A 25,286-nucleotide genomic window follows, 5' to 3' on the forward strand; every position below is an offset into this window, starting at 1 on the left:
TAACGATATCGATAGTTGCTGGCAGGTCTTACATAGCTCACCATACATGTTCAATTGTCCCCATTGCCTTAGTGTGCTTTTTTTGCAGCATTTATCGTCATGCACATTTCTCTCCATTTCAGAAAAAGTACTAAAACTACTTTAATGTGCACAACACCCAAGGATTTTCCTCCTCCTTCAATATAAATGGATTTTAATGTAGATAAATGGATTTTAATGTAGCTAACTAGAAAGCCCAAATAAGGCAACAACATGTATTTATTTGGCGCCTTTAACACAGTGAAACATCCCAAGGTGTTTCACAGGAGTATTATGAGAGAAAATAATTTGACACCTAGCCGAAATTAGCCCAGGTGACCAAAAGCTTGGTCAAAGAGGTAGGTTTTAAGGAGCACCTTGAAGAAGGAAAGAGAGGTAGCGAGGCAGAGAGGTTTAGGCAGGAAGTTTCAGAGCTTGGGGCCCAGGCACCAATGCGATCGTATTCAGGGATGCTCAAGAGGGCAGAATTAGAGGAGTGCAAACATCAGAGGGTTGTGGGGCTGGACGTGCTCACAGAGATAGGGCGGAGCAAGGCCATGGAGGAATTTGAAAATAAGGATGAGAATTTTGAATTTTGGCAAATGGTAGAAAATCCACAAAATGCGATGGGAACAGACAGGATTGACTGGGCCACATGTGTTTGTTTGCTAACACAGCTAACTTTTCTCTTCCCATTTGTGAAACTATTCACCGGAATAAATGGTTTTGTTAATCTTAATTTTTAGACATCAATTGCACCTCAGCATTTCAACACAGTGAAGGCACCTTTACTCCACATGCATCCTGTACAATGCTTCACCTAGAAGTGTTCAACAGAGAGACTAGATGAATAATTTTCCAGCCTTCCCAAAAAGGTCAATCATTTTTTTTTGTCAGCCAGGTGTCTGTGTGTGCAGCTGCTGTTTCCCTTCTACAACCAATCATGGTAGGCACCAAACCTTGAAAATATGAGCACTTGTTCTCAACTTCGAGGTGATCTCCTCCATCAGTGCCAAATCTCAGTTTTCTCATCAGCCAAACAGCAAACTTAGCTTTTATTAATGTGGAAGGACTATGCAAGAAATCTTGTAACATACCTGCCACTCTAATATTCTAGACATCCAAGTACATTGCTGGTTACAAGGATCACTTGTCACCAAGTGCTTAATCCAGGTACGCATGTAAAGGGCTTTAGCAAAAAGACAATTAATCTTGGACTTCAAAAGACTACATAAACCAGCCAAACTTTATTTATACTCAAGGTGGCCATCTGAACACATTACAGTATTATAAATAAACCCAGTTTTATGAATTCTTATTACAAGGTCCTCAAATGTTACTAATTTTTTCTTGGGATGTGGTAAATGCAGGGAACACAGCATTTATTCCCATCCCTAGTTACCTTGAGAAGGTGATGGTCGGTCACCTTTTTGAATTGCTACAGTGCTTGTGGTGATGATACTCCTACGATGGGGTTACGTAGGCAACTTCAGGATTTTGACACTGACGACAAAGGGATAAAATATATTAAAATCAGAATGGCTTGTTACGATGGTGTTCCCATGATTATATTAACTGCTTTTGTCCTTTTCGGTGGTAGAGCTTGTGGGGGTGAGAGGCTTTGTCAGAGGAAGCTTGCTGAGACGCTGCAATGCATCCAGTTGATAGTGTGTACTGCAACCACACTGTACCAGTGGTGGAAGGTGTGGATATCCAGTCCAGTGCCAGGGGAGTGCTCTATCCTAGATGGTGTTTCGCTTCTTTGGTCTTGTGGCTTCACCCATCCAGGAAAGTGCTGTGTTACATCGCTCTCCTGACTTGTGTCTTGTAAATTACTGAATTTTGAGATCAGGTGGTGAACCATTTGTTGCAGAGTAACCAATTTCTGTGATCCCCAAGATCTTGATGCTGGGGATTCATATGGTGGTGAAGGGTTAATAGCGTTAGTGCGAAATTGCTGTGCTTTAGAAAATGTACTGAATGACAGGATGAAATAAGCAATTGTGAAAATGTTACAAGATGCTGAGCAACATAGAAACCAACCACACACCAGACACTGGCCGAAGATAAGGAAGTGAGCTGGACAAACATGACTGTAGAAATTGATGTGTAGGCACTTTTTGAAATGCCAGAAGATCAGGTCATGTAGAAGCAGTGACATGTGACCTTTGCGGTTTACGACTTTAAATACTCATTTTGTGTAACCCCAAATTGAGTTGTTGCCTGGTTGAGGGACCTACATACTCCCCTGGTACCTTGTATTAATAAAGTGTGTGTGTTTTCAACTCTCTAACGTAGTCTCGGAGTAGATTTATTTCTATCTCGGGGTTTCCCCCCAACAGTTTTGGCGCTGCGAGCAGGGTGTACCGCCGGTGTAAGCCCTCCTGACCGAGACTCGAACGGACGGGGATAAGGTCGGATTTCACGACATCCCAGAAATTGGAACGTCGAACCGGCAGGGGTGAGGCTGCCGGACACCCAACGAACAAGTGAGACTCGGGGAGGTTTGATAACAGACACATTGAGTAGAAATTAAGATAAAGTAGAATATAAGTAAGATAAGTGGTGTGCAAGAGAAACGAGTGTCCCAGTCACTTCAATTGTCACAAACTATCTCAATCACCTAACTTGAGCCGGAATTAGGAGGGCAAATGCCCCACGTGATGACCAAGGATTAAGGTCGAAGGGAACACCGGGAGGACAAAGTGACGGCGGAAACCTGTGAGTGACTGTGTGATACGCATGAACTGGTGTAAGAGTTGAGGGATAATCCCATCGCAATAAATAAGTGATGGAGTAGAAGAAGGCCCACGTGAAGAGACTCATTCGCTGAGGAAGCAAGGGAAGGTCAGATCACATAATGGCGTCAGGGGAAGACCTTGAATGGGGGCCGGGAGGGTCTCTTAGTAGGTTCTATGCAGACGACCAGAAGAGCTGAATAGATAAAATGATTAAAGATGGGTGGGATCCCTTGGCTGCCCCAAGGAGCAAAAGAATTGGTGGGAGAAACAGAAACAGAAAATGGCAAAGAAAGCCGGAGTACTTGTAGTATATCAGTTATGTGTGTTACAAAATAAAACCAAACAATTAGTAGAGAAAAGTAAGGAAACAGAAGCCGAGAATAAGAAATGGAGAGAGCGGTATGAACAAACCGGCAAGTGTGGGGGAGGATCAGATTAGGAACTCCCTCCGACTTATGTTGCCGCAGTAGCGGCCTCGATTCCTCCCTTTGATGAGGAGACCGAGATGGAAGGGTCAAATGATGATTCAGTAAATACAGAAAGGGCAGCCCTTCTTAGGGTAATCCAGGGCGCACCGGAAGGGAACCCCTGATATCAATACTACACTTTCACCCCCACAGAAAAACAAATGAATCAATCAGGATTTGGGAAGTCTACAACCACGGAAGAGAAATATAGAATTTTGACAAAAGTTAGAAGAATTGTATGAGACCCACGATATGCATGAGCGAGATATCCACCAAATAGTTCGGGCTAAGTGTCCAAAGGACCGGTGGACAGAACTAGCACCCCCTCACAGTGACAGCACATGGATATCTGCCGTGGGTGCGACAAGGGCACAACGGGTTTGTCCAGGCTGTGCAGGCCTTAATGGGAGCATCCACTCCAAATTGGGGATTGATAATGCAGACCCGTCAGAAAAAGGGAGAAAACGCCAATGACTACGGAGAGAGGTTATGGTTCCAATACCAAGAATCCTCGGGACAAGCGGCCCCGAACAGAGACGACCCAGTCTTCGTGAAAATGTTTAAGGACGGCCTTTCAGCCAACTGTCAAAAGATCTTAAAAATGGGGGTGGTAGTCGCAGACACCTATGACCAAGCTGTCCAGTGGGCATGCCACATTAACTCTGGGGGAATAAAACAAGAAGTGGCCGCGGCTAAGTGCAGTAAGAGTGCGGGCCGAAGGGAATGCTACAACTGTGGCAAGACGGGTCATTTTGCCGCCGACTGTAGGGACCCCAAAAGACCAGCCGTCCAATGTGACAATTGCAGGAAAAAGGGACATGCCACTGATAAATGCTGAGCGCCCAAGGAGAAAAGAAAGAGTCAGTCAGGCCTTAGAGTAGAGGAGATGAACCGACAGCAGCTAATCACACGCTGAGGGACTTAGGAAGAGACTGAAGGCGAGCGGCCCCTGTGGGGCAGGGAGAGGATCCGCGTGTTCACATAGCAGCGCTGTTAGGGGGCCGGCAGTGTGATATGTTAGTGGATACCAGAGCAGAGCATCGGTATCGATGACAGATATTCCCTTACCCACAACTAAACATGTAGTCCATATAACTGGCGTGGGAGGATCTGCCACCAAAGCGAAGTAATTCTATTGGAGATAGCCGGTATTCTGATCCCGGCACAATTTTATGTATGCCCAAATGCAGAAGGGACCATATTGGGGATCGACCTCCTGGAACAGTTAGGGGCACTAATAGACCCACAGAATAAGAGAATCGTTTGGAGAGATAAGGGAGGACACAAAATCGCGACGTACGGGGAACAGACTAATTAGCACAATCACGCAAAGGTCGGAAGCGTGCAACTTCTCACCCGAGATTGGGATACAGCAGGAGACTACGGCCCAATATGCGAACAAATGAGGGAAGTGTGGGCTCAATCAAAGCAGGATTGTGGGCTGGTAAAGACCAAACCAGTGGTCATTCCTGGGCCCGAACACACTCCTCATAAGCAATACCCCATTAAACCTGAAGCCCGAGGCGCTGTAAAACAAATAGTGCAGGACCGCTTGTGGAGCGGCGTCCTTCGGAAAGCCGAAATCACTACAAACTTGACAACCTGGCCCGTAAAGAAACCAGATGGGTCATACCGATTGACCATAGACTATACGGCGTTAAGTAAAGTAACTCCCCGCCAGCACCCCATCGTAGCAAGCCCAGCTACCATATTTAATGGACTGAAACCAGAACATAAAATATTCACGGTCTTAGATATAGCTAATGGATTTTGATCCATACCATTAACCCAAGAGTCCCAAGATAAATTCTCATTCACAGTAGGGGATAGGCAGTACACTTGGACACGAATGCCCCAGGGTTTTCACAATAGTCCGGCCATATTTCACTGAACTATTGAGTCGAGCCTTGGAGATCGTAGACTTAGCCCCCTACCGCAGTACCATTCTCCAATATGTGGACAATCTGTTGATTGCCTCAAAGGACGAGAGAGGACATATGGGGGCTCGAATAGAAACCCTAGAAGCCTTAAAGAAAGCGGGATTTAAGGTAAACCCCAAGAAAGCTCAGATAGGATTGAAGGAGGTACAGTACTTAGGACACCAACTGTCGCAGGGGACAAAAACAATGTCCCACAACAGAAAGGAAGCAATTCGCATTATGCCCCGACCGAAAACGGTCCGGAGTGCGTAAAGTATTAGGACTCTTTAACTACTGTAGGAACTTTATAGCCAACTTCGCGGCAATCGCGGAACCCATACAGAGACTAGTTAAGGGAGGAAAACCAGTTCTAGAAAGTGTGGAGTGGGGCCTGGAACAAGAAACAGCATACGACCAGATAAAGGAAGCCCTGATGTCGGCACCAGGCCTAGAACTGCCAAATATGAACGCACCGTTTCACATTCCGGGTTTTACGGAGCAGTAGTTACTCAAGTGCATGGAGACCGAGCCCGCCAGTAGCTTACTATTCCACCCAACAGTCGCCCGTGGCAGGAGGTCTGTCAAGATGTGTAGCAGCCTTGGACTGCACAACGTGGGCGGTAATAGTTAGTGAGCCAGTAGTAATGACAGGGGAGGTTAGACTACATATCAAACATACCTTGGTGGAAATGCTCAACACCGGGAAATTGTGCTCCGTGTCCACTGTCCGCCGGGCCAAATGGGAAGCAGTATTACTTCCCTTAGATGGGTCCGTAAAAATTGTACGAGACACGGGGGAGAACCCGGCAGAGGGCCTCTTATCCATGGGTGAGCCTCATGAGTGCCAGGCACAGGAATGGGAGGACTCACCGGGACACATAAGTGAGATTCCCCTTGAAAACCCCAAGCTGATCCTGTACGTGGATGGGTCCCGGAAATATATTCAGGGGACCCTGCATACGGGATGGGCGGTGGTAGACGAAGCGCTAAACACTGTCCGAAAGGGAAGGTTAGACGGAGGACTGTTGGCCCAAGTAGCTGAACTCACTGCCCTGACTGAAGCCCTCCAACTGGCTGAAGGCCGGCGGGCAAATATATATATACTGATAGCCGCTATGCCTTCGGGGTAGTGCATGACTACATGACTGCCTGGGCCAGGAGAGGGTTCGTCACTTCAGGCGGGAAGGCTATCAAACATGAGGGCTGAATCAGACTACTATTAGAAGCCGCCAGTAAACCCGCAGAGGCAGTAATGATCACGGTTAAGGTTCACCAGAAAGTAGTAAACAATGTCCAACGAGGCAATGAAGCAACGGATAAAGCGGCACAGGAAGCAGGTATATCCTTAGAAGTACAGGAAGAAGTTGTATGTAGTATCACTACCAGGAAGATATATACATTGTGAGATTACATGCCGATGTAAATGATGAAGAAAAGAAAGATTGGGGCACAAAAGGAGGGAGCCAGGGTGACGACTTCGTATGGAAGAAAGATGGGACGGTGATAGCCCCGGCTTGTATTAGACAAATGCTCATGGAACTACACCACGGCATAAGTCATGTCGGACAGAACGTCATGATAACAAACATAACTGGGGATTAGTGGTGGCCAAGAATGGGACGGGACGTAGCTAAGTACTGTCAGCAATGTGGCACATATGCCCAGCACAACCCAGGAAAGATGGTTAAGGTTAGAATGGCTCACCAACCACGACCAAGGGGGCCGTGGGAGTGTATACAGATAGACTTCACGGGACCTTTACCATCCTCAAGGGGCAAGAAATACTGTCTAGTAATAATAGATCAGTTTACGCGGAGGGTAGAAGCGTTCGCCACGCGAAACTGCACCACAATCACGGTGGCCCGAATATTGGCAGAGGAAGTAATCCCACGTTGGGGCTTCCCTATCCAAATCGATTCCGACCAGGGAACCCATTTTACCGGACAAATCATGAAGGTGGTGTGTGCTATGCAGGAGTTTCATATCCTCGACCACCCGCAAAGCTCTGGGATGGTAGAACGTATGAACAGGAGGGAGTGTTTGCTGGTGCTGTTGGGGAGGAGTTAAACTAATATGGCAGGGGGATGGGAACCAATGCAGGGAGACAGAGGGAAACAAAAAGGAGACAAAAGCAAAAGACAGAAAGGAGATGAGTAAAAGTGGAGGGCAGAGAAACCCAAGGCAAAAAACAAAAAGGGCCACTGAATATAAAGGGGCTGCAGGAGGGGTTAAAACTAAAAATCATGGTTTAAAAACTAGTATTAAAACACTCTACCTAAACGCACGCAGCATTCGAAATAAAGTAAATGAGTTGACGGCACAAATCATTACAAATGGGTATGATTTGGTGGCCATTACAGAAACGTGGTTGCAGGGTGGCCAAGACTGGGAATTAAACATACAGGGGTATCCGACGATTCGGAAACATAGACAAGAAGGGAAAAGAGGTGGGGTAGCTCTGTTAATAAAGGATGATATCAGGGCAGTTGTGAGAGACGATACTGGCTCTAATGAACAAAATGTTGAATCATTGTGGGTGGAGATTAGAGATAGTAAGGGGAAAAAGTCACTGGTGGGTGTAGTTTATAGGCCCCCAAATAATAACTTCACGGTGGGGAGGGCAATAATCAAGGGAATAATGGAGGCATGTGAAAAAGGAACGGCAGTAATCATGGGGTATTTTAACCTACATATCGATTGGTCAAATCAAATCGCAGGGGGTAGCCTGGAGGAGGAATTCATAGAATGCATACGGGATTGTTTCTTAGAACAGTATGTTACAGAACCTACAAGGGAGCAAACTCTCTTAGATCTGGTCCTGTGTAATCAGACAGAAATAATAAATGATCTCCTAGTAAAAAATCCGCTCGGAATGAGTGATTACAGTATGGTTGAATTTGTAATACAGATTGAGGATGAGGAAGTAGTGTCTCAAACGAGTGTGCAATGCTACTTTGCTTAAACAAAGGGGACTACAGTGGGATGAGGGCAGAGTTGGCTAAAGTGGACTGGAAACACAGACTAAAAGGTGGCACAATTGAGGAACAGTGGAGGACTTTTAAGGAGCTCTTTCATAGTGCTCAACAAAAATATATTCCAGTGAAAAAGGGCGGTAAGAAAAGGGATGACCAGCCGTGGATAACCAAGGAAATAAAGGAGAGTATCAAATTAAAAACCAATGCGTATAAGGTGGCCAAGGTTAGTGGGAAAATATAAGATTGGGAAAATTTTAAACGACAGCAAAGAATGACTAAGAAAGCAATAAAGAAGGAAAGATAGATTACGAAAGTAAACTTGCGCAAAACATAAAAACGGATAGTAAAAGCTTTTACAGATATATAAAATGGAAAAGAGTGACTAAGGTAAATGTTGGTCCCTTAGAAGATGAGAAGGGGGATTTAATAATGGGAAATGTGGAAATGGCTGAGACCGTAAACAATTATTTTGCTTCGGTCTTCACAGTGGAAGACACAAAAACCATGCCAAAAATTGCTGGTCACAGGAATGTGGGAAGGGAGGACCTTGAGACAATCACTATCACTAGGGGGGGTAGTGCTGGACAGGCTAATGGGACTCAAGGTAGACAAGTCCCCTGGTCCTGATGAAATGCATCCCAGGGTATTAAAAGAGATGGCGGAAGTTATAGCAAATGCATTCGTTATAATCTACCAAAATTCTCTGGACTCTGGGGAGGTACCAGCGGATTGGAAAGCAGCTAATGTAACACCTTTGTTTAAAAAAGGGGGCAGACAAAAGGCAGGTAACTATAGGCCGGTTAGTTTAACATCTGTAGTGGGGAAAATGCTTGAAACTATCATTAAGGAAGAAACAGCGGGACATCTAGATAGGAATAGTGCAATCAAGCAGACGCAGCATGGATTCATGAAGGGGAAATCATGTTTAACTAGTTTACTGGAATTCTTTGAGGATATAACAAGCATGGTGGATAGAGGTGTACCGATGGATGTGGTGTATTTAGATTTTCAAAAGGCATTCGATAAGGTGCCACACAAAAGGTTACTGCAGAAGATAAAGGTACGCGGAGTCAGAGGAAATATATTAGCATGGATAGAGAATTGGCTGGCGAACAGAAAGCAGAGAGTCGGGATAAATGGGTCCTTTTCGGGTTGGAAATCGGTGGTTAGTGGTGTGCCACAGAGATCGGTGCTGGGACCACAAGTGTTTACAATATACATAGATGACCTGGAAGAGGGGACAGAGTGTAGTGTAACAAAATTTGCAGATGACACAAAGATTAGTAGGAAAACGGGTTGTGTAGAGGACACAGAAAGGCTGCAAAGAGATTTAGATAAGTTAAGCGAATGGGCTAAGGTTTGGCAGATGAAATACAATGTCGGAAAGAGTGAGGTCATCCACCTTGGGAAAAAAACAGTAAAAGGGAATACTATTTGAATGGGGAGAAATTACAACATGCTGCGGTGCAGAGGGACCTGGGGGTCCTTGTGTATGAATCCCAAAAAGTTAGTTTGCAAGTGCAGCAGGTAATCAGGAAGGCGAATGGAATGTTGGCCTTCATTGCGAGAGGGATGGAGTACAAAAGCAGGGAGGTCCTGCTGCAACTGTATAGGGTATTGGTGAGGCCGCACCTGGAGTACTGCGTGCAGTTTTGGTCACCTTAGTTAAGGAAGGATATACTGGCTTTGGAGGGGGTACAGAGACGATTCACGAGGCTGATTCCGGAGATGAGGGTAGATTGAGTAGACTGGGTCTTTACTCGTTGGAGTTCAGAAGGATGAGGGGTAATCTTATAGAAACATTTAAAATAATGAAAGGGATAGACAAGATAGAGGCAGAGAGGTTGTTTTCACTGGTCGGGGAGACTAGAACTAGGGGGCACAGCCTCAAAATACCAAGTTGAGAAGGAATTTCTTCTCCCAGAGGTTTGTGAATCTGTGGAATTCTCTGCCCAAGGAAGCAGTTGAGGCTAGCTCATTGAATGTATTCAAGTCACAGATGGATAGATTTTTAACCAATAAGGGAATTAAGGGTTATGGGGAGCGGGGGGTAAGTGGAGCGGAGTCCACGGCCAGATCAGCCATGATCTTATTGAATGGCGGAGCAGGCTCGAGGGGCTAGATGGCCTACTCCTGTTCCTAATTCTTATGTTCTTATGATGACACTTAAAAGCAACACTAGTAAAGTCCATCCAAGAGACGGTACAGGCTTGGGCGGATTTACTACCCACAATCTTGATGAGACAAAGATTGACGGGATTAACTCCATACGAGTTGATGTCAGGCAGGGCAATGCGCCTGCCGGAAGGAATCATAACTGGGGGATCCGACGTAGGACCCCTGAGGGATCGGATTAGAAAGTACGTCTTGGAACTGAGTAAGCAACTTAAGGAATTGAGGAAGGAAGTAAGGGAACGGCAAGCAGGCAGGGCCGAACAGAAGGAATTGGAGGACCAGGGAGAGGTCCCACAGGTAGGCGGGAAGGCAATGGTAAAATGTCTGCCAGGACGAACGGGGTTTGCTCCCCGTTGGTCTGGCCCATTTGAAGTCCTAATTAGCGGAGATACGTGCATAGATATGGGTGGGGTTAGCCGATGGAAACATTGGTCTCAGCTCAAAGAATATGAATCCAACGACCCCAGCACAAGCGAACAAAACAAATAACCCTGCCTTCATACACATTCTAGGAAACTGAAGGCGGACGCATCAGCAGAAAACGCCGGAAGAAATAAAGACGATCCAAGATGAATGTGTTATGCGATTTTATGTGCAGTTTGCTTTTTTGTGTAATTGTAATATGTAGCCTAGGGAGGACTCAGACCAGAGTACCCCCACGGACCAAGAGAGAGTCATATGTGAACACCTTCTTGTACATGTCATACACCTATGCCAAAAAAGCCAACGTTGCCAGCTGTTGGGTCTGTGTCCATGTCCCCACACACTCAGAGGAAGGAATCCCCCTACAATCAATCCCATTTAGTGATAATGAGACGGCCAGCTGGATGTTTGGAGTTAGAACAGGATCCACACGCGTTGGCTCTTATGTCATACAGGTAGACGGCAGCACCATAGTAAAACTTAAAAATCATGGGTATAATCCAGAACAGTGTAGTGGGTGGAGACAGTCAACCTATAACGATTCCTATTTACTACCGTTCCTGAGAAGGTGCAAGAAGGGACAGGGAGGGGGGCTGTGTCTCACAAGGCAGGGACGACCGGAAGATCCTATTGTGGGGTACAGTAACTGCACATATAGCCTTACCTTACCTGCCAAAGGGGGTAGGGTGACACTCACGTCATTAAACGGAAACGGTGACTTTTCGGTGCAATCGGACCCCCCCAGCGATAAATAAATATACGCCCTACAACGGGACTCATTTTGTGTGCGGTCACAGGGCCTACCCCTGGTTGCCCCGAGAATGGAAATGGTTCTTGTTATCTGGCTTATATCGTACCCTGCATGTATCACCTGGGTTCTCTAATGGACCTCCACCAGAGAGCCAGACGAGCCATCACGGAGACTGAAAGATTCTGGGCCATTGCGTTTCCCTGGTATGGAGCGGGTAAATTGGCAAGGGAATCCATTAACATGGCTTCCGTCCTGGAACAGGTGGCCAACGATACAGCTGAAGCCCTGGTTAAGGTTAATGCAGAGATGGTAGCCCACAGTAGCTCTGCAAAATCGGATGACCCTTGACTGTGTGTTGGCAGAAAAAGGGGGAACCTGTGCCCTCATCGGGGCCGAATGTTGTACATACATCCTGGATAACTCGGAAGAAATTACCAATCTGACAGAGCATATCCAAGAAGAGGTTAAAAAGCTTAAGCAACCACCAGCCTCCGCGTTGTGGGACTGGTTCTCAGGGTGGTTAGGATCTATGGGAACGTCACTAATCCAAGGTCTGGTTACCTTTGTGGTGGTGGTAATGATGCTGTATTGCCTATGTATGTTACTTAAATGTTGTATAAGCAAAGCACTGTCATCTTTACTATCGAGCAGACCTGTAACCCAACCACCCTCAAACTACGAGAACCTAGCAGTGTCTCAGAAGGTGGCGTACACACGCCCAAAACACCTATAGGTTTTACAAGCAGCAGAATGAGGTGCGATAGGAGATGGGAACCTGGACCCCGGAGTGGAGACCCTGGAACCAGCACATCACATCACCAATTTCTGCATAAAGACCGGGTATACGTTGGCCTAGAATTATGCATATGAAAAATTTTGGCCAAATGAGGGATTGAAGGACTAATAGCGTTAGTGCGAAATTGCTGTGCTTTAGAAAATGTACTGAATGACAGGATGAGATAAGCAATTGCGAAAAGGTCACAAGACGCTGAGCAACACAGAAACCAACCACATACCAGACGCTGGCCGAAGATAAGGAAGTGAGCCGGACAAACACGACTGTAGAAATTGTTGTGTAGGTACTTTTTGAAATGCCAGAAAATCAGGTCATGTAAAAGCAGTGACATATGACCTTTGCGGTTTGCGACTTTAAATACTCATTTTGTGCAACCCCAAATTGAGTTGTTGCCTGGTTGAGGGACCTACATACAACTCCCCTGGTACCTTGTATTAATAAAGTGTGTGTGTTTTCAACTCTCTAACGTAGTTTCGGAGTAGATTTATTTCTACCACAGGGTTTTCCCCCCAACAGTGGTATCTTTGAAGAGTCAGCAAAAGATATCTTGGATATTTTTGTTTCTTGTTGGAGATGGTCAGTGCCTGGCACTAAATGGCATAAATGTTATTTCTCATTTTTCAACCTATGGATGTTGTCCATGACCTGCTGTAGGTTGGCTTGGGTAATTTATTAGTGTTGAAGTTATGAATTATAAACACTTTGAAATCATTAGCGAACAGTCCCACTCCTGACCTTATGACAGAGATATCTTTGAACAGGCTATCGACAAGTGGGAGCCATTTATATTCATTATTGATGAGGCTTTTCACTTTACTGATGATTGTGAGGAGGCTGGTAGGGCGAATAGTTCATCAGGTTAGGAATGGTATTTTTTTATGGATAGTGAGGAAAATTTCCCAGATATTGAGACATCGGTGGTCGTGAAAGGCGCTATATAAATCCAAGTCTTTCTTTTTATATATCTTCAGGTAGATGCCAGTGGCATAGCTGCATCGAAACAGCTTGGCTAAAGAATGGCCAGTTCTGATGTGCAGGCATTCAGCATTAGTCGTGATGTTGTCACAGCCAATATAAATATAAAGTACGCTGGCACACCCTTCGACATTACCATTCTATCCTCACAGACCGACACGAGCTTCTGCTCCAGAAATACAAGGGGACCGAGGGTCCAGTGAGAAGGAGGAACTGAGGGAAATTGTGTTAGGGAAATTGATGGGATTGAAGGGCAATAAATCCCCGGGGCCTGATAGTCTGCATCCCAGAGTACTTAAGGAAGTGGCCCTAGAAATAGTGGATGCATTGGTGATCATTTTCCAACAGTCTATCGACTCTGGATCAGTTCCTATGGACTGGAGGGTAGCTAATGTAACACCACTTTTTAAGAAAGGCGGGAGAGAGAAAACGGGTAATTATAGACTGGTTAGCCTGACATCAGTAGTTGGGAAAGTGTTGGAATCAATTATTAAAGATGAAATAACAGCGCATTTGGAAAGCAGTGACAGGATCGGTCCAAGTCAGCATGGATTTATGAAAGGGAAATCATGCTTGACAAATCTTCTGGAATTTTTTGAGGATGTAACTAGTAGAGTGGACAAGGGAGAACCAGTGGATGTGGTGTATTTGGACTTTCAAAAGGCTTTTGACAAGGTCCCACACAAGAGATTGGTGTGCAAAATTAAAGCACATGGTATTGGGGGTAATGTACTGACGTGGATAGAGAACTGGTTGGCAGACAGGAAGCAGAGAGAGTCGGGATAAACGGGTCCTTTTCAGAATGGCAGGCAGTGACTAGTGGAGTGCCGTAGGGCTCAGTGCTGGGACCCCAGCTCTTTGCAATATACATTAATGATTTAGATGAAGGGATTGAGTGTAATATCTCCAAGTTTGCAGATGACACTAAGCTGGGTGGCGGTGTGAGCTGTGAGGAGGACGCTAAGAGGCTGCAGGGTGACTTGAACAGGTTAGGTGAGTGGGCAAATGCATGACAGATGCAGTATAATGTGGATAAATGTGAGATTATCCACTTTGGTGGCAAAAACACGAAGGCAGAATATTATCTGAATGGCGGTAGATTAGGAAAAGGGGAGGTGCAACAAGACCTGGGTGTCATGATACATCAGTCATTGAAAGTTGGCATGCAGGTACAGCAGGCGGTGAAGACGGCAAATGGTATGTTGGCCTTCATAGCTAGGGGATTTGAGTATAGGAGCGGGGAGGTCTTACTGCAGTTGTACAGGGCCTTAGTGAGGCCTCACCTGGAATATTGTGTTCAGTTTTGGTCTCTGAATCTGAAGAAGGACGTTCTTGCTATTGAGGGAGTGCAGCGAAGGTTCACTAGACTGATTACCAGGATGGCAGGACTGATATATGAGGAAAGACTGGATCGATTGGACCTGTATTCACTGGAGTTTAGATGGATGAGAGGGGATCTCATAGAACATCGAAACATAGAAAATAGGTGCAGGAGTAGGCCATTCGGCCCTTTGAGCCTGCACCGCCATTTAATGAGTTCATGGCTGAAAACGCAACTTCAGTACCCCATTCCTGCTTTCTCGCCATACCCCTTGATCCCCCTCATAGTAAGGACTACATCCAACTCCTTTTTGAATATATTTAGTGAATTGACCTCAACAACTTTCTGTGGTAGAGAATTCCACAGGTTCACCACTCTCTGGATGAAGAAGTTTCTCCTCATCTCGGTCCTAAATGGCTTACCCCTTATCCTTAAGACTGTGACCCCTGGTTCTGGACTTCCCCAACATTGGGAACATTCTTCCTGCATCTAACCTGTCTAAACCCGTCAGAATTTTAAACGTTCCTATGAGATCCCCCCTCATTCTTCTGAACTCCAGTGACTGCAAGCCCAGTTGATCCAGTCTTTCTTGATATGTCAGTCCCGCCATCCCAGGAATCAGTCTGGTGAACCTTCGCTGCACTCCCTCAATAGCATTAGTGTCCTTCCTCAAGTTAGGAGACCAAAACTGTACACAATACTCCAGGTATGGCCTCACCAAGGCCCTGTACAACTGTAGTAACACCTCCCTGCCCTTGTACTCAAATCCCCTCGCTATGAAGGCCAACATGCCATTTGCTTTCTTAACCGCCTGCTGTACCTGCATGCCAACCTTCAATGACTGATGTACCATGACACCCAGGTCTCGCTGCACCTCCCCTTTTCCTAATCTGTCACCATTCAGATAATAGTCTGTCTCTCTGTTTTTACAACTAAAGTGGATAACCTCACATTTATCCACATTATACTTCATCTGCCATGCATTTGCCCACTCATCTAACCTATCCAAGTCACTCTGCAGCCTCATAGCATCCTCCTCGCAGCTCACACTGCCACCCAATTTAGTGTCATCTGCAAATTTGGAGATACTACACTTAATCCCCTCGTCTAAATCATTAATGTACAATGTAAACAGTTGAGGCCCCAACACAGAACCTTGCGGTACCCCACTAGTCACTGCCTGCCATTCTGAAAAGTATCCAATTGCTCCTACTCTTTGCTTCCTGACTGCCAACCAGTTCTCAATCCACATCAGCACATTACCCCCAATCCCATGTGCTTTAACTTTGCACACTAATCTCGTGTGGGACCTTGTCGAAAGCCTTCTGAAAGTCCAAATACACCACATCAACTGGTTCTCCCTTGTCCACTCTACTCCTCAAAAAATTCCATTAGATTTGTCAAGCATGCTTTCCCTTTCACAAATCCATGCTGACTTGGACCTATCATGTCACCTCTTTCCAAATGCACTGTTATGACATCCTTAATAATTGATTCCATCATTTTGCCCACTACCGATGTCAGGCTGACCGGTCTATAATTCCGTTTTCTCTCCTTCCTTTTTTAAAAAGTGGGGTTACATTGTGATGTGTGAGAAAGTGCGCGGTGTGTGATGTATGACAATGTGCCCGGTGTGTGATGTGTGACAATGTGCGCACCGTGTGATATGTGACGATGTGCGCACCGTGTGATATGTGACGATGTGCGTGATGTGATGTGTGACAGTGTATGCATCGTGCGATGTGTGACAATGTGATGTGCGACAACATGCGCGGTGTGTGATGTGTAACAATGTGCACGATGTGATGTGTGACAGTGTGCACATTGAGTGATGTGTGACATTGTGCGCACCGTGTGATGTATGACAGTGCGCGCGGTCTGATGTGTGACAATGTTTGCGCTATGTGCTGTGTTACAATATACACACGTGAGATGTGTTACAATATACACAGATGTGTGATGTGCTACAATATACATGTATGTGATGTGTTGCAATATACACAAATAAAAAAAAACAAATAAAATTCTGATGGGACTGGACAGGTTCGATGCAGGAAGAATGTTCCCGATGTTGGGGAAGTCCAGAACCAGGGGACATAGTCTAAAAATAAGGGGTAAGCCATTTAGGACTGAGATGAGGAGAAACTTCTTCACTCAGAGTTGTTAACCTGTGGAATTCCCGACCGCAAAGTGTTGTTAATGCCAGTTCATTGGATATGTTTAAGAGGGAGTTCGATCTGGCTCTTACGGCTAAAGGGATCAAGGGGTATGGAGAGAAAGCAGGAAAGGGGTACTGAGGTGAATGATCAACCATGATCATATTGAATGGTGGTGCAGTCTCGAAGGGCCATTTGGCCTACTCCTGCACCTATTTTCTATGTTTCTATGCTCCCTTAACACTGCAATTTAAAATCCTCATACTTGTCCTTAATCCATCCATGGCCTTGCCACCTCCTGCACTACAACACGCACCCCCCCATCAAAATTACTTTGTTCCCCTGGCTACATTTTCTTCTGCATCCCCTCTCCATTCACCCCATAGGGGAATATCACAAAGTGGCCGTGGACCACAAGTTCCAAAACTCCCTTCCTAAACCACTCTACTTCCACCCCTCCATTTCTTCCTCTTTCATCAAGCTTTTGGTCACCACTCCAAATATGCCCTTCTTTGTCTTGGTATCCATTTTTGTTTGATTACATCTCTGTAAAGCACCTTGGGATATTTTCTATGTTAGAATTTATATAAAGGCAAGTTATTGTTATTGTTGGCATGCACAATTGGAGGATTAAAACAAAAAGGTAGTGAAAAAAAATCATATTATAAAGGGATTGGACTACAAAAGGTCAATTACTATACCTTTTTGTGAACTGGATTAGAAGAGGATTGCCATCCTACCGTCAGTCGAACATTTTCCCTCCTGTAATAAAAGGTCAACAGATGAGTATAAACCAAGAACAGTAATGAGTTGACTCCTGTAATTTTTCTTTACTGCTCAAATTATGTTGGGAGTGTATGTGCTGTCGGCAAGGGCGGAGGCGTGTTTATTTTCTTTTGAGGGTGAAATTTGGTCAGGGACCCCTGACTGACAGGAATGTCACAATTCCCCGAGGAGTTTATTGCTCTGAACTATGAAGAGGTTCTAAGAAAATGAGCCGAACAATCTTCCCGACAATCTCCTTTACTGACACATCCAACGCAATGAGAGCCTAGTAAATTAATGTTTGCCCAGTTTAAGCAGCGTGAGTGCCCATTGGTGCCATGTAACAACATAATGGAGCTCTGATTAGTTGCTCCTAGTCTAACCCTACCCACTAGCAGTTCCCACATCCCAGTCTTGCTCTCTCCAGCCTCTCCTCAATTCTCCCACGCACCTGTTCAGAGTTCTTCAGGCTCCTCTTCCAACCCAAGCTTCGGGTTCGGAGTGAAGTTTATTTTAATGTTATCAATTTTATTTTTTAAAGCTTTGCACACTACTCCACCAGTGAGTCTCAGGAAGAGCCTCAAAAGTCAGCAAAACTCAAATCAGGTGCATCGAGGAAGTGGGAAGACACCAGGGAGAGCAAAACCAGCTACCACAAGGCACTGGGAATTGGGGAAAAATAGAACCAAAAAACATAGAAGAAAGACAGGATGCAAGAAGAAAGAAAAGCAGGAGACACGGTCAAGATAAAATACAAAAACATAAGTACAACGAGGAAAAAGCAAAAGGCAAGGAGAGAGAAATAAAGGATGAAGGGACAGAGCAAAAGGGAGGAAGAGAGCAGGAAAATCAGGAGAAGAAAAAAAAAATGACAAAACAGTTTTTAAAAATAAAAAAATATGTGCGGTGAATGGGAAATGATTGCAAAGAGGAAGTAATTATTTGGTATATTAACTCTCTCGTGCTTATCCTTGGTTTGCGTTTTATCGTCTTCTCACCTCTCTCTGATTGTCCTCTTGCTGTTTCTGAAAGAATTTATTTTGGTTATGTTTTATGTCTGGAGCTACACATTTTTCTAGCTTCCTTTTTGACTCAGCGCCCTTGTAACATATTTCGACTGGTTTCAGTCAGTGAATTCCTTTATCTTTCTCCCTGCAGGATTTGTAGAGTTCATTCTTCCTCCTCATTTCACTTTTAATTAACTTATTAAAATTAATTTAGTGTCAGTCAGATCATGAGTATATAATTATTCTGCATCCTCATTATTATGCCTTTAAAACTTTTTCACTTATCCTTTCCCGAAATATTGTTGGATAATGTCCGTATTTACATCAGGGATGCCCAAACCACAGATCAGGGGCTACTTGAAGCCCTGAGTCTTGGCAATCTGGTCCACAAAACCCATACAACTCTCTACATATTTATGCGGATATTTCTTACTCAATGGTTTGATATATGTGGACCTGCAGGTTTAGGAAGGGTTGTTTTTAGCATTGTTGCCTTACTGGTGGACAAATTCTGATTCAATACACCATCTATTGGTAGCGTCAGCACTTGAAATACCTTTATTGGCAAATGAATAAGAACATGGATTTATGTAGTCAGAAGCAGCACACAAAGTCAAGAAGCTTGAGCAATACTTACTGACACTAAACGCTAACAAGATCTTATAAAACAGCCTAAAAGTATTACAATCAAGGTTAAAAAAATAACCAAATACCCCCTTGTTTACAGTAGCAAAAACTGATGATTTGTCCTTAAAACAAAATAACTTGCATTTAACTAGTGCCTTTCACATCCCTTGGAGTTCCCCAAACATTCATAGCCAACTGATTACTTTTGAAATGTAGCTACAGTTGTTTCATAGGAAAACATAGCAGCCAATTTGCACACAGCAAAGTCCAAAAAAACAGCAAACAAGATAAGTGACCAGTGATCTGTTTTGTTGGTAGTGATGAATGTTGGCCAGGCCACCAGGAGAACTTGCTGCTCGTCTTTGAAAACATGCCATGGGATATTTTATGTCCACTGGAAAAGGCAGATGGGACTTCAGTTTAACGACTCATCTGAAAGGTGGCACCTCCAACAATGCAATAGTTCCTTGATATTGCACAGAAGTGTCAACCTAGATTGCCGGTTTGTGTCTTGTGTGCTATATACTATGCCACTATAGACTGCAAATCAGGATCACCAGAAACCAGACCTCCTATCTTGGGTTATGTCTCATAATGTTTCCTACATTACAACAGTGACTCCACCCCAAAAGTACTTCATTGGCTGTAAAGCGCTTTGAGACGTCCGGTGTTCATGAAAGAGGCTATATAAATCCAAGTCTTTCTTTATAATGGGGGGAATTTTCACATAGAAAACAGGTGGGTTGGGGCTGGGGGAGGGAAATTAAACTTTAAAAAAAATCTAAAACCCGACCCCAACCCACCCACTTTCACCTTTTACTCAGGGATGGGGAGTGGGCAGCCAAACTGTTGCCATGAAGTGGGTTGGCATTTTAAATACTGTATGAAAGTGAGGCCTTACTGCAGGCAGCCGGGGCTCTTGATTCCCAGTAGCTGCAGCAGGATGAGAAAAGCCTCGTGGAGCAATCCTTGTGGGCTGGAAGGAGCAGGAGTGCTTCCCCTCCCCATCCCCCCTCACTAGTAGCACACCCCCTGGTCTAACATATAGCTTCCGAGAAGCTGGTTGATACACCACTTTAGTCTTCTACAGACTTCCTAAGCCTGTAACTACTTGTGGAAGCTATGAATCTATCCATCATCAGCTGAAGATTCTCTTCGAAAAGTGCCACAAGGGCACAGTCATCAGCATGCAAAAGTTCTTGAATAATTTGTTTGGAGACTTTAGTCAATGCTCACAGTCTTGACAGAGCGAACAATTTCCTGTGCAGATTCATAGCCCAACTCCTACCTAAAGTTCCCTCACTGCATCATTCAGTATAGCCACATAGAGTGCAAATAGAGCAGGGATCAGTACATGTCCTTGCATCAGGAAACAGGAAATGGGTCAGACAGAATACGGTCAATACACTATCATGGAGCTGTTTCAGAACCGACAAGAACTTTTTCAGACAACCAAAGTCCAGGCTGACTGATGAAGTCAAAAGCTTTGGTCAAGTAAACAGATGCCATTTGTTGGTCTTGACTTGCTCCCTGTCCTTCTCCTCAATTTGATGAGCAACAAATGGTCCCTCGGCTAGACTTGAAGCTGTACTGCAATTTCAGAGTCCTCTCGTCCATTATATTCAGGAGCAGACAATCGAGATGAAGTCAGATCAGAATCTTGGCAGGTATATATTGAAGCAAGATGTCAAGATAGTTCTGCAGTCTGACTTCATGGTTTTGTTTTTCTGTATTTTGATGATTGTATCCATTGGGTCCTGTGAGACCTACTCCCTCCACATTATGGAGAACAGCTTGTGTGGGTGCTCAGTAAAATAGCTCTACATCCAATCCTGTAAATCTCCCCAGAAATGACATCAGCTTTGCATCAGTTTTGGTTAGCTGGTCTGAGGAATATTTTTTCTTGAGTTTCCATGCAAAATTATTTGAAGGCTACAGAACAAATGTCAAAATCTTGATTCAGGTAAAATTTATGTTGAGTTTTTTTTGAAAAGTGAGGTTGCATTTTTTATTTAAATGTGTGCGCATGAAAAAAAGGCAGACTACTGATAACTGTTACAGCTTTTGCTTTATGTTCTATGAAAGTCACAATTTTTTGTGTGTCAGTCTTTCCAGAGACACAGAGGGCTGGATTTTCGGTGGCGGGTCGAGTGGGAAAGTGTTTTTTTTCCCCTCAGCAGGTCAGGGCCCCGCTGTAAAAACGCCACCATGCATCTTTCCCCGATGTCAGGAACGTCAGCGCTGAGCCGACCCGACAGGCAGCAGCAGGTTAACAGCAGGGGGCCCAATGCAGGTAATTAGTAGCTTGTTTAGAGCCACTTAAGAATGAATTTCAGCTCACCTTCTGCATTTGATAGCTCACCCACAGGGTCCACGTTGGTCATGGACTAAGTCTGTCAAGCTGAGGCAGGAGTTCAGTGGCCATTGAATCAGTTGTTGAATTGACAGCTTCAAATGTCTAGTAAAAGCTTCCACCTTAGAGATATCTTCCCTCAGCCACAAACTTTTCCTCACTGCATTTCCACAACAGATTCACCATGCTGCAATCTCATTACCTCTCTCACCACTGAGAGATCGCTTCTGTCATCTCTACTCACCATCAGCATGGGTGTCCTTTATACTCTCTCACCTTGGTCCTCAGAATCCTACCACGATTAGCCCTAACACTAGCAGCACCAACACCAATCAAGATCGATGAGGAGATCTTGGACAATCAGGGAGCAGTACTGTATGGCGGGGGCAGGTTGGTAGAGAATCTTTGTCCTGTGGATGTTTAATGCAAGGCCCAGACTCTTGTACGCTTCAGTGAAGGTAACAACAATGGTTTGGAGTTCGGCCTCCGAGTGTGCACAAACGCAAGCATCGTCTGCATACTGTAATTCAATGACAGAGGGTGGAACAACCTTGGATCTGGACTGGAGGTGACGGAGGTTGAACAATTTCCCACTTGTCCTGTAGATTAACTCCACTACAGCGGGGAACTTGTTAAAGGTAAGATGAAGCATTGCAGTGAGGAAGATTGAGAAGAGCGTTGGTGCGATGACACAGCCTTGCTTGACCCCGGTCTGCACTTGTATTGGATCTTTGATGGATCCGTTGGTACGAATCACAGCTTGCATGTCATCGTGAAGCAGGCGCAGGATGGTGACAATTTTTTTTTTTTTTTTTTTTTTGAGGACAGCCGAATTTGAGAAGGACACTCCATAATCCCTCACGGTTGACAGAATCAAAGGCCTTTGTGAGGTCAAAGAAAGCCACGCAAAGATGTTGATGCTGCTCCCTACATTTTTCTTGGATTTGTTGCACGGTAAAAATCATATCCGTTATGGCCCTTAGTGGGCGGAATCCGCATTGCGACTCTGGGAGGAGCTCTTCAGCCACAGGGAGGAGACAACAGATAGCAGGGAAACTCCTCTGTAATTACCGCAATCGGACTGATCACCTTCTTGAAGATGGTCACGATTACGGCGTGAGATACCCTGGCATGCCCACCTCCTTCCAGATGAGAGAGATAAGGTCATGGGTTCGCGCCAATAGTGCTTCTCCACCATGCTTTAGTATTTTGGTGGGGATTCCATCTGCTCCTGTGGCCTTGCTGTTTTTCAGTTGTTGGATGGCCTTTTCAACCTCATGCCGGGCTGGAATTGTGCCAAGGTGGTGGCGGGTAGCATGCTGTGGGATGGAGTCAAGGACGCTCTCGTCAAAGACACAAGTTTTGCTTAAGGAGATCGTTGAAGTGCTCCTTCCAGCGGGCATCGACTGCCTCTCTGTCCTTGATGAGCACCTCTCCATTCTTAGCTCAGTGGAATAGGACCTTGAGTCCTTGGGCTGTAGCAAATCATGATTGTTGGCTAGTTGCTGGATCTCCTGCGCTTTTTCTACCCATCATCTGTTCTTTAGGTCACGAGTTTTTTGTTGGATCTCGGCCTTCAGTTGTTTGTAGATCTGCTTTCTTTCACTCGAGTTGTGATGTTGTTTCCAATTCAAAAATGCCTTGTGTTTGCTGTTTATTAGCTCCTGGATCTCCTGGTCATTCTCATTGAACCAGTCTTGATGTTTTCTGGTAGAGTAACCAAGAGTCTCTTCACAGGTGCTAATTATGGTGGACTTGAGGGCAAACCAGGCACTATGGACGCTCTGCGGTTCCGGTTAATTTGAAGTCGTCAGGTTGGCTGTGAGGCGTTGGCTGAATAGGGTTTTCTTTGCAGGGTCTTTGAGTGCTTCAGCATTAATATTTCTGTGGCAGCATTTCTGTTGCCACAGCCGTTTTGAGGCTACGTTGATAGAGATAACAAAGCAGATTAGGCAGTGGTCAGTCTAGCAGTCGTCATCTCCTGTCATGGCACGGGTGATGCGGACATTCTTGCGGTCCTTCACTCGGACGATGACATAGTCTAGCAGATATCAATGCCTGGAATGAGGGGGTTGCCCTGTACAAGTCTTTCTGACGAAACAAGGTGTTGGTTATGACAAGACCATGTTCGTTAGGAGTAGGATACCATTGGAGTTGGTTTTCCCTATCCCTTCCCTACCCATCACACCTCTCCAGAGGTCTGTGCCCTTTCCAACTCTGGCATTAAAATCGCCAAGGAGAATCAGCTTATTGCCCGTTGGGACTCAGGACAGGGATTGTTCAAGGCTGGAGTAGAATTCCTCTTTGGCCTCGTCTGTAGCTTCCAGGGTTGGGGCGTATGCACTAATAACCGTAGCATACTGCTTCCGGGTTAGAGTGAGCCGAAAGGTCATGAGGTGTTCGTTTATCCCGTAAGGGGACTCTCCAAGATCCCAAATTAGCTCATTTTTGATGGCGAAGCCAATCCCATGGTATCATCGGCAAACTTGAAAACTGTACTCCTATACCCAAGTCCAGGTCATTTAAATACAAGAAAAGGATTGGTCCTGATGCTGACCTCTGGGGGACCCCACTGCATACTTCTCTCCAGTCAAAAAAATATTTGTTCACCACTACTCCCTGCCTCCTATCCGTTAGCCAATTATGTACCCAAGTTACCACCGTCCCTTTAATACCATGTGTTTCTATTTTCTGAATAAGTCAGTTGTGAAGTAACTGCTTCTCCAAGTGCAAATTAATTTTACAAAAGCAAAATACTGCGGATGCTGGAAATCTGAAATAAAAACAGAAAATGCTGGAAATACTCAGCACGTGAGGCCGTATCTGTGGAGAGAGAAACAGAGTTAACGTTTCAGGTCGATGTCCTTTCGTCAGAACTGGTAAAAATTTAGAGATGTAACAGATTTTAAGCAAGTGCAAGGCAGGGAAAGGAGGGAGGCGAGGAAAGAACAAAAGGGAAAGTCTGTGATAGGTAGTGATTAAATGACAAAAGGTATGATTGTACAAAGCAAAAGGAGATGAAAATGGGACTAGAAGAGGTGTAAATGTGTATAGCAGAATCATCATCAGCTGCCATCTGAAAAAAGGGGCAGAGGTCTGAAATCTGAAATTATTGAACTCTATGTTGAGTCCAGAAAGCTGTAAAGTGCCTAATAAAGATGAGATACTGTTCCTCGAGCTTACATTGAGCTTCGTTGAAACAGTGCAAGAGGTCGAGGATAGAGTTTACCAGGTTTATTCCTCGCTCCTTTTTTGAACAGGGGTGTAACATTTGCAATCCTACAGTCCCCTGGCATCAATCCCATATCCAAGGAAATTTGAGAGATAGTGGTCAGAGCTTTTGCTATCTGCTCCCGAGCTTCTCTCAGCAACCGAGGATGCATCCCATCTGGACAGCGACTTGTTAACTTTGAGTGATGCCAACCTATCTATTTTTATCCTATCCAATATCTCTACTCCCCTCCATCTCTACTGCAACATTATCATCCTCTTCTTTTGTGAAACCAGATGCAAAGTACTCAGTCATTACTTCAGGCATGCCCTCTGCCTCCACAGGAAGATTTCCTTTTATTGTCCCGAATCAGCTACACCTTTAACTATCCTTTTATTTTTTTTATGTTTATAGAAGATTTTTGGGTTCCCTTTTCTGTTGCCGACTGATCTTTACTCATACACTCTTTTCCCTTTATATACTTTTTCAATTTCCCTCTGCACTTTCTGTATTCTGCCTGGATTTTGACTATATTCTGTACCTTACACTTGTCATAAACCTTTTTTTCTATTTTATTTTAACCTCTATTACCTTTGTCACCCAGGG

General features: G+C 44.8%; 1 protein-coding gene across 3 annotated transcripts in view; it reads right to left on the reverse strand.

Annotated features, from left to right (window-relative positions):
- The window catches only part of LOC139264828 (spindle assembly abnormal protein 6 homolog), a 118,662-nt gene that overhangs the window by 67,870 nt on the left and 25,506 nt on the right, over positions 1-25,286 (reverse strand). For all 3 annotated transcript variants that reach the window (XM_070881945.1, XM_070881943.1, XM_070881944.1), the window contains exon 2: positions 17,419-17,479. In XM_070881945.1, the coding sequence (XP_070738046.1) occupies positions 17,419-17,479 (61 nt within the window). The remainder of the gene's footprint in view (positions 1-17,418; positions 17,480-25,286) is intronic.

The sequence above is a fragment of the Pristiophorus japonicus genome, chromosome 1, assembly GCF_044704955.1.
Source record: "Pristiophorus japonicus isolate sPriJap1 chromosome 1, sPriJap1.hap1, whole genome shotgun sequence".
Classification (NCBI taxonomy): Eukaryota; Metazoa; Chordata; class Chondrichthyes; family Pristiophoridae; genus Pristiophorus; species Pristiophorus japonicus.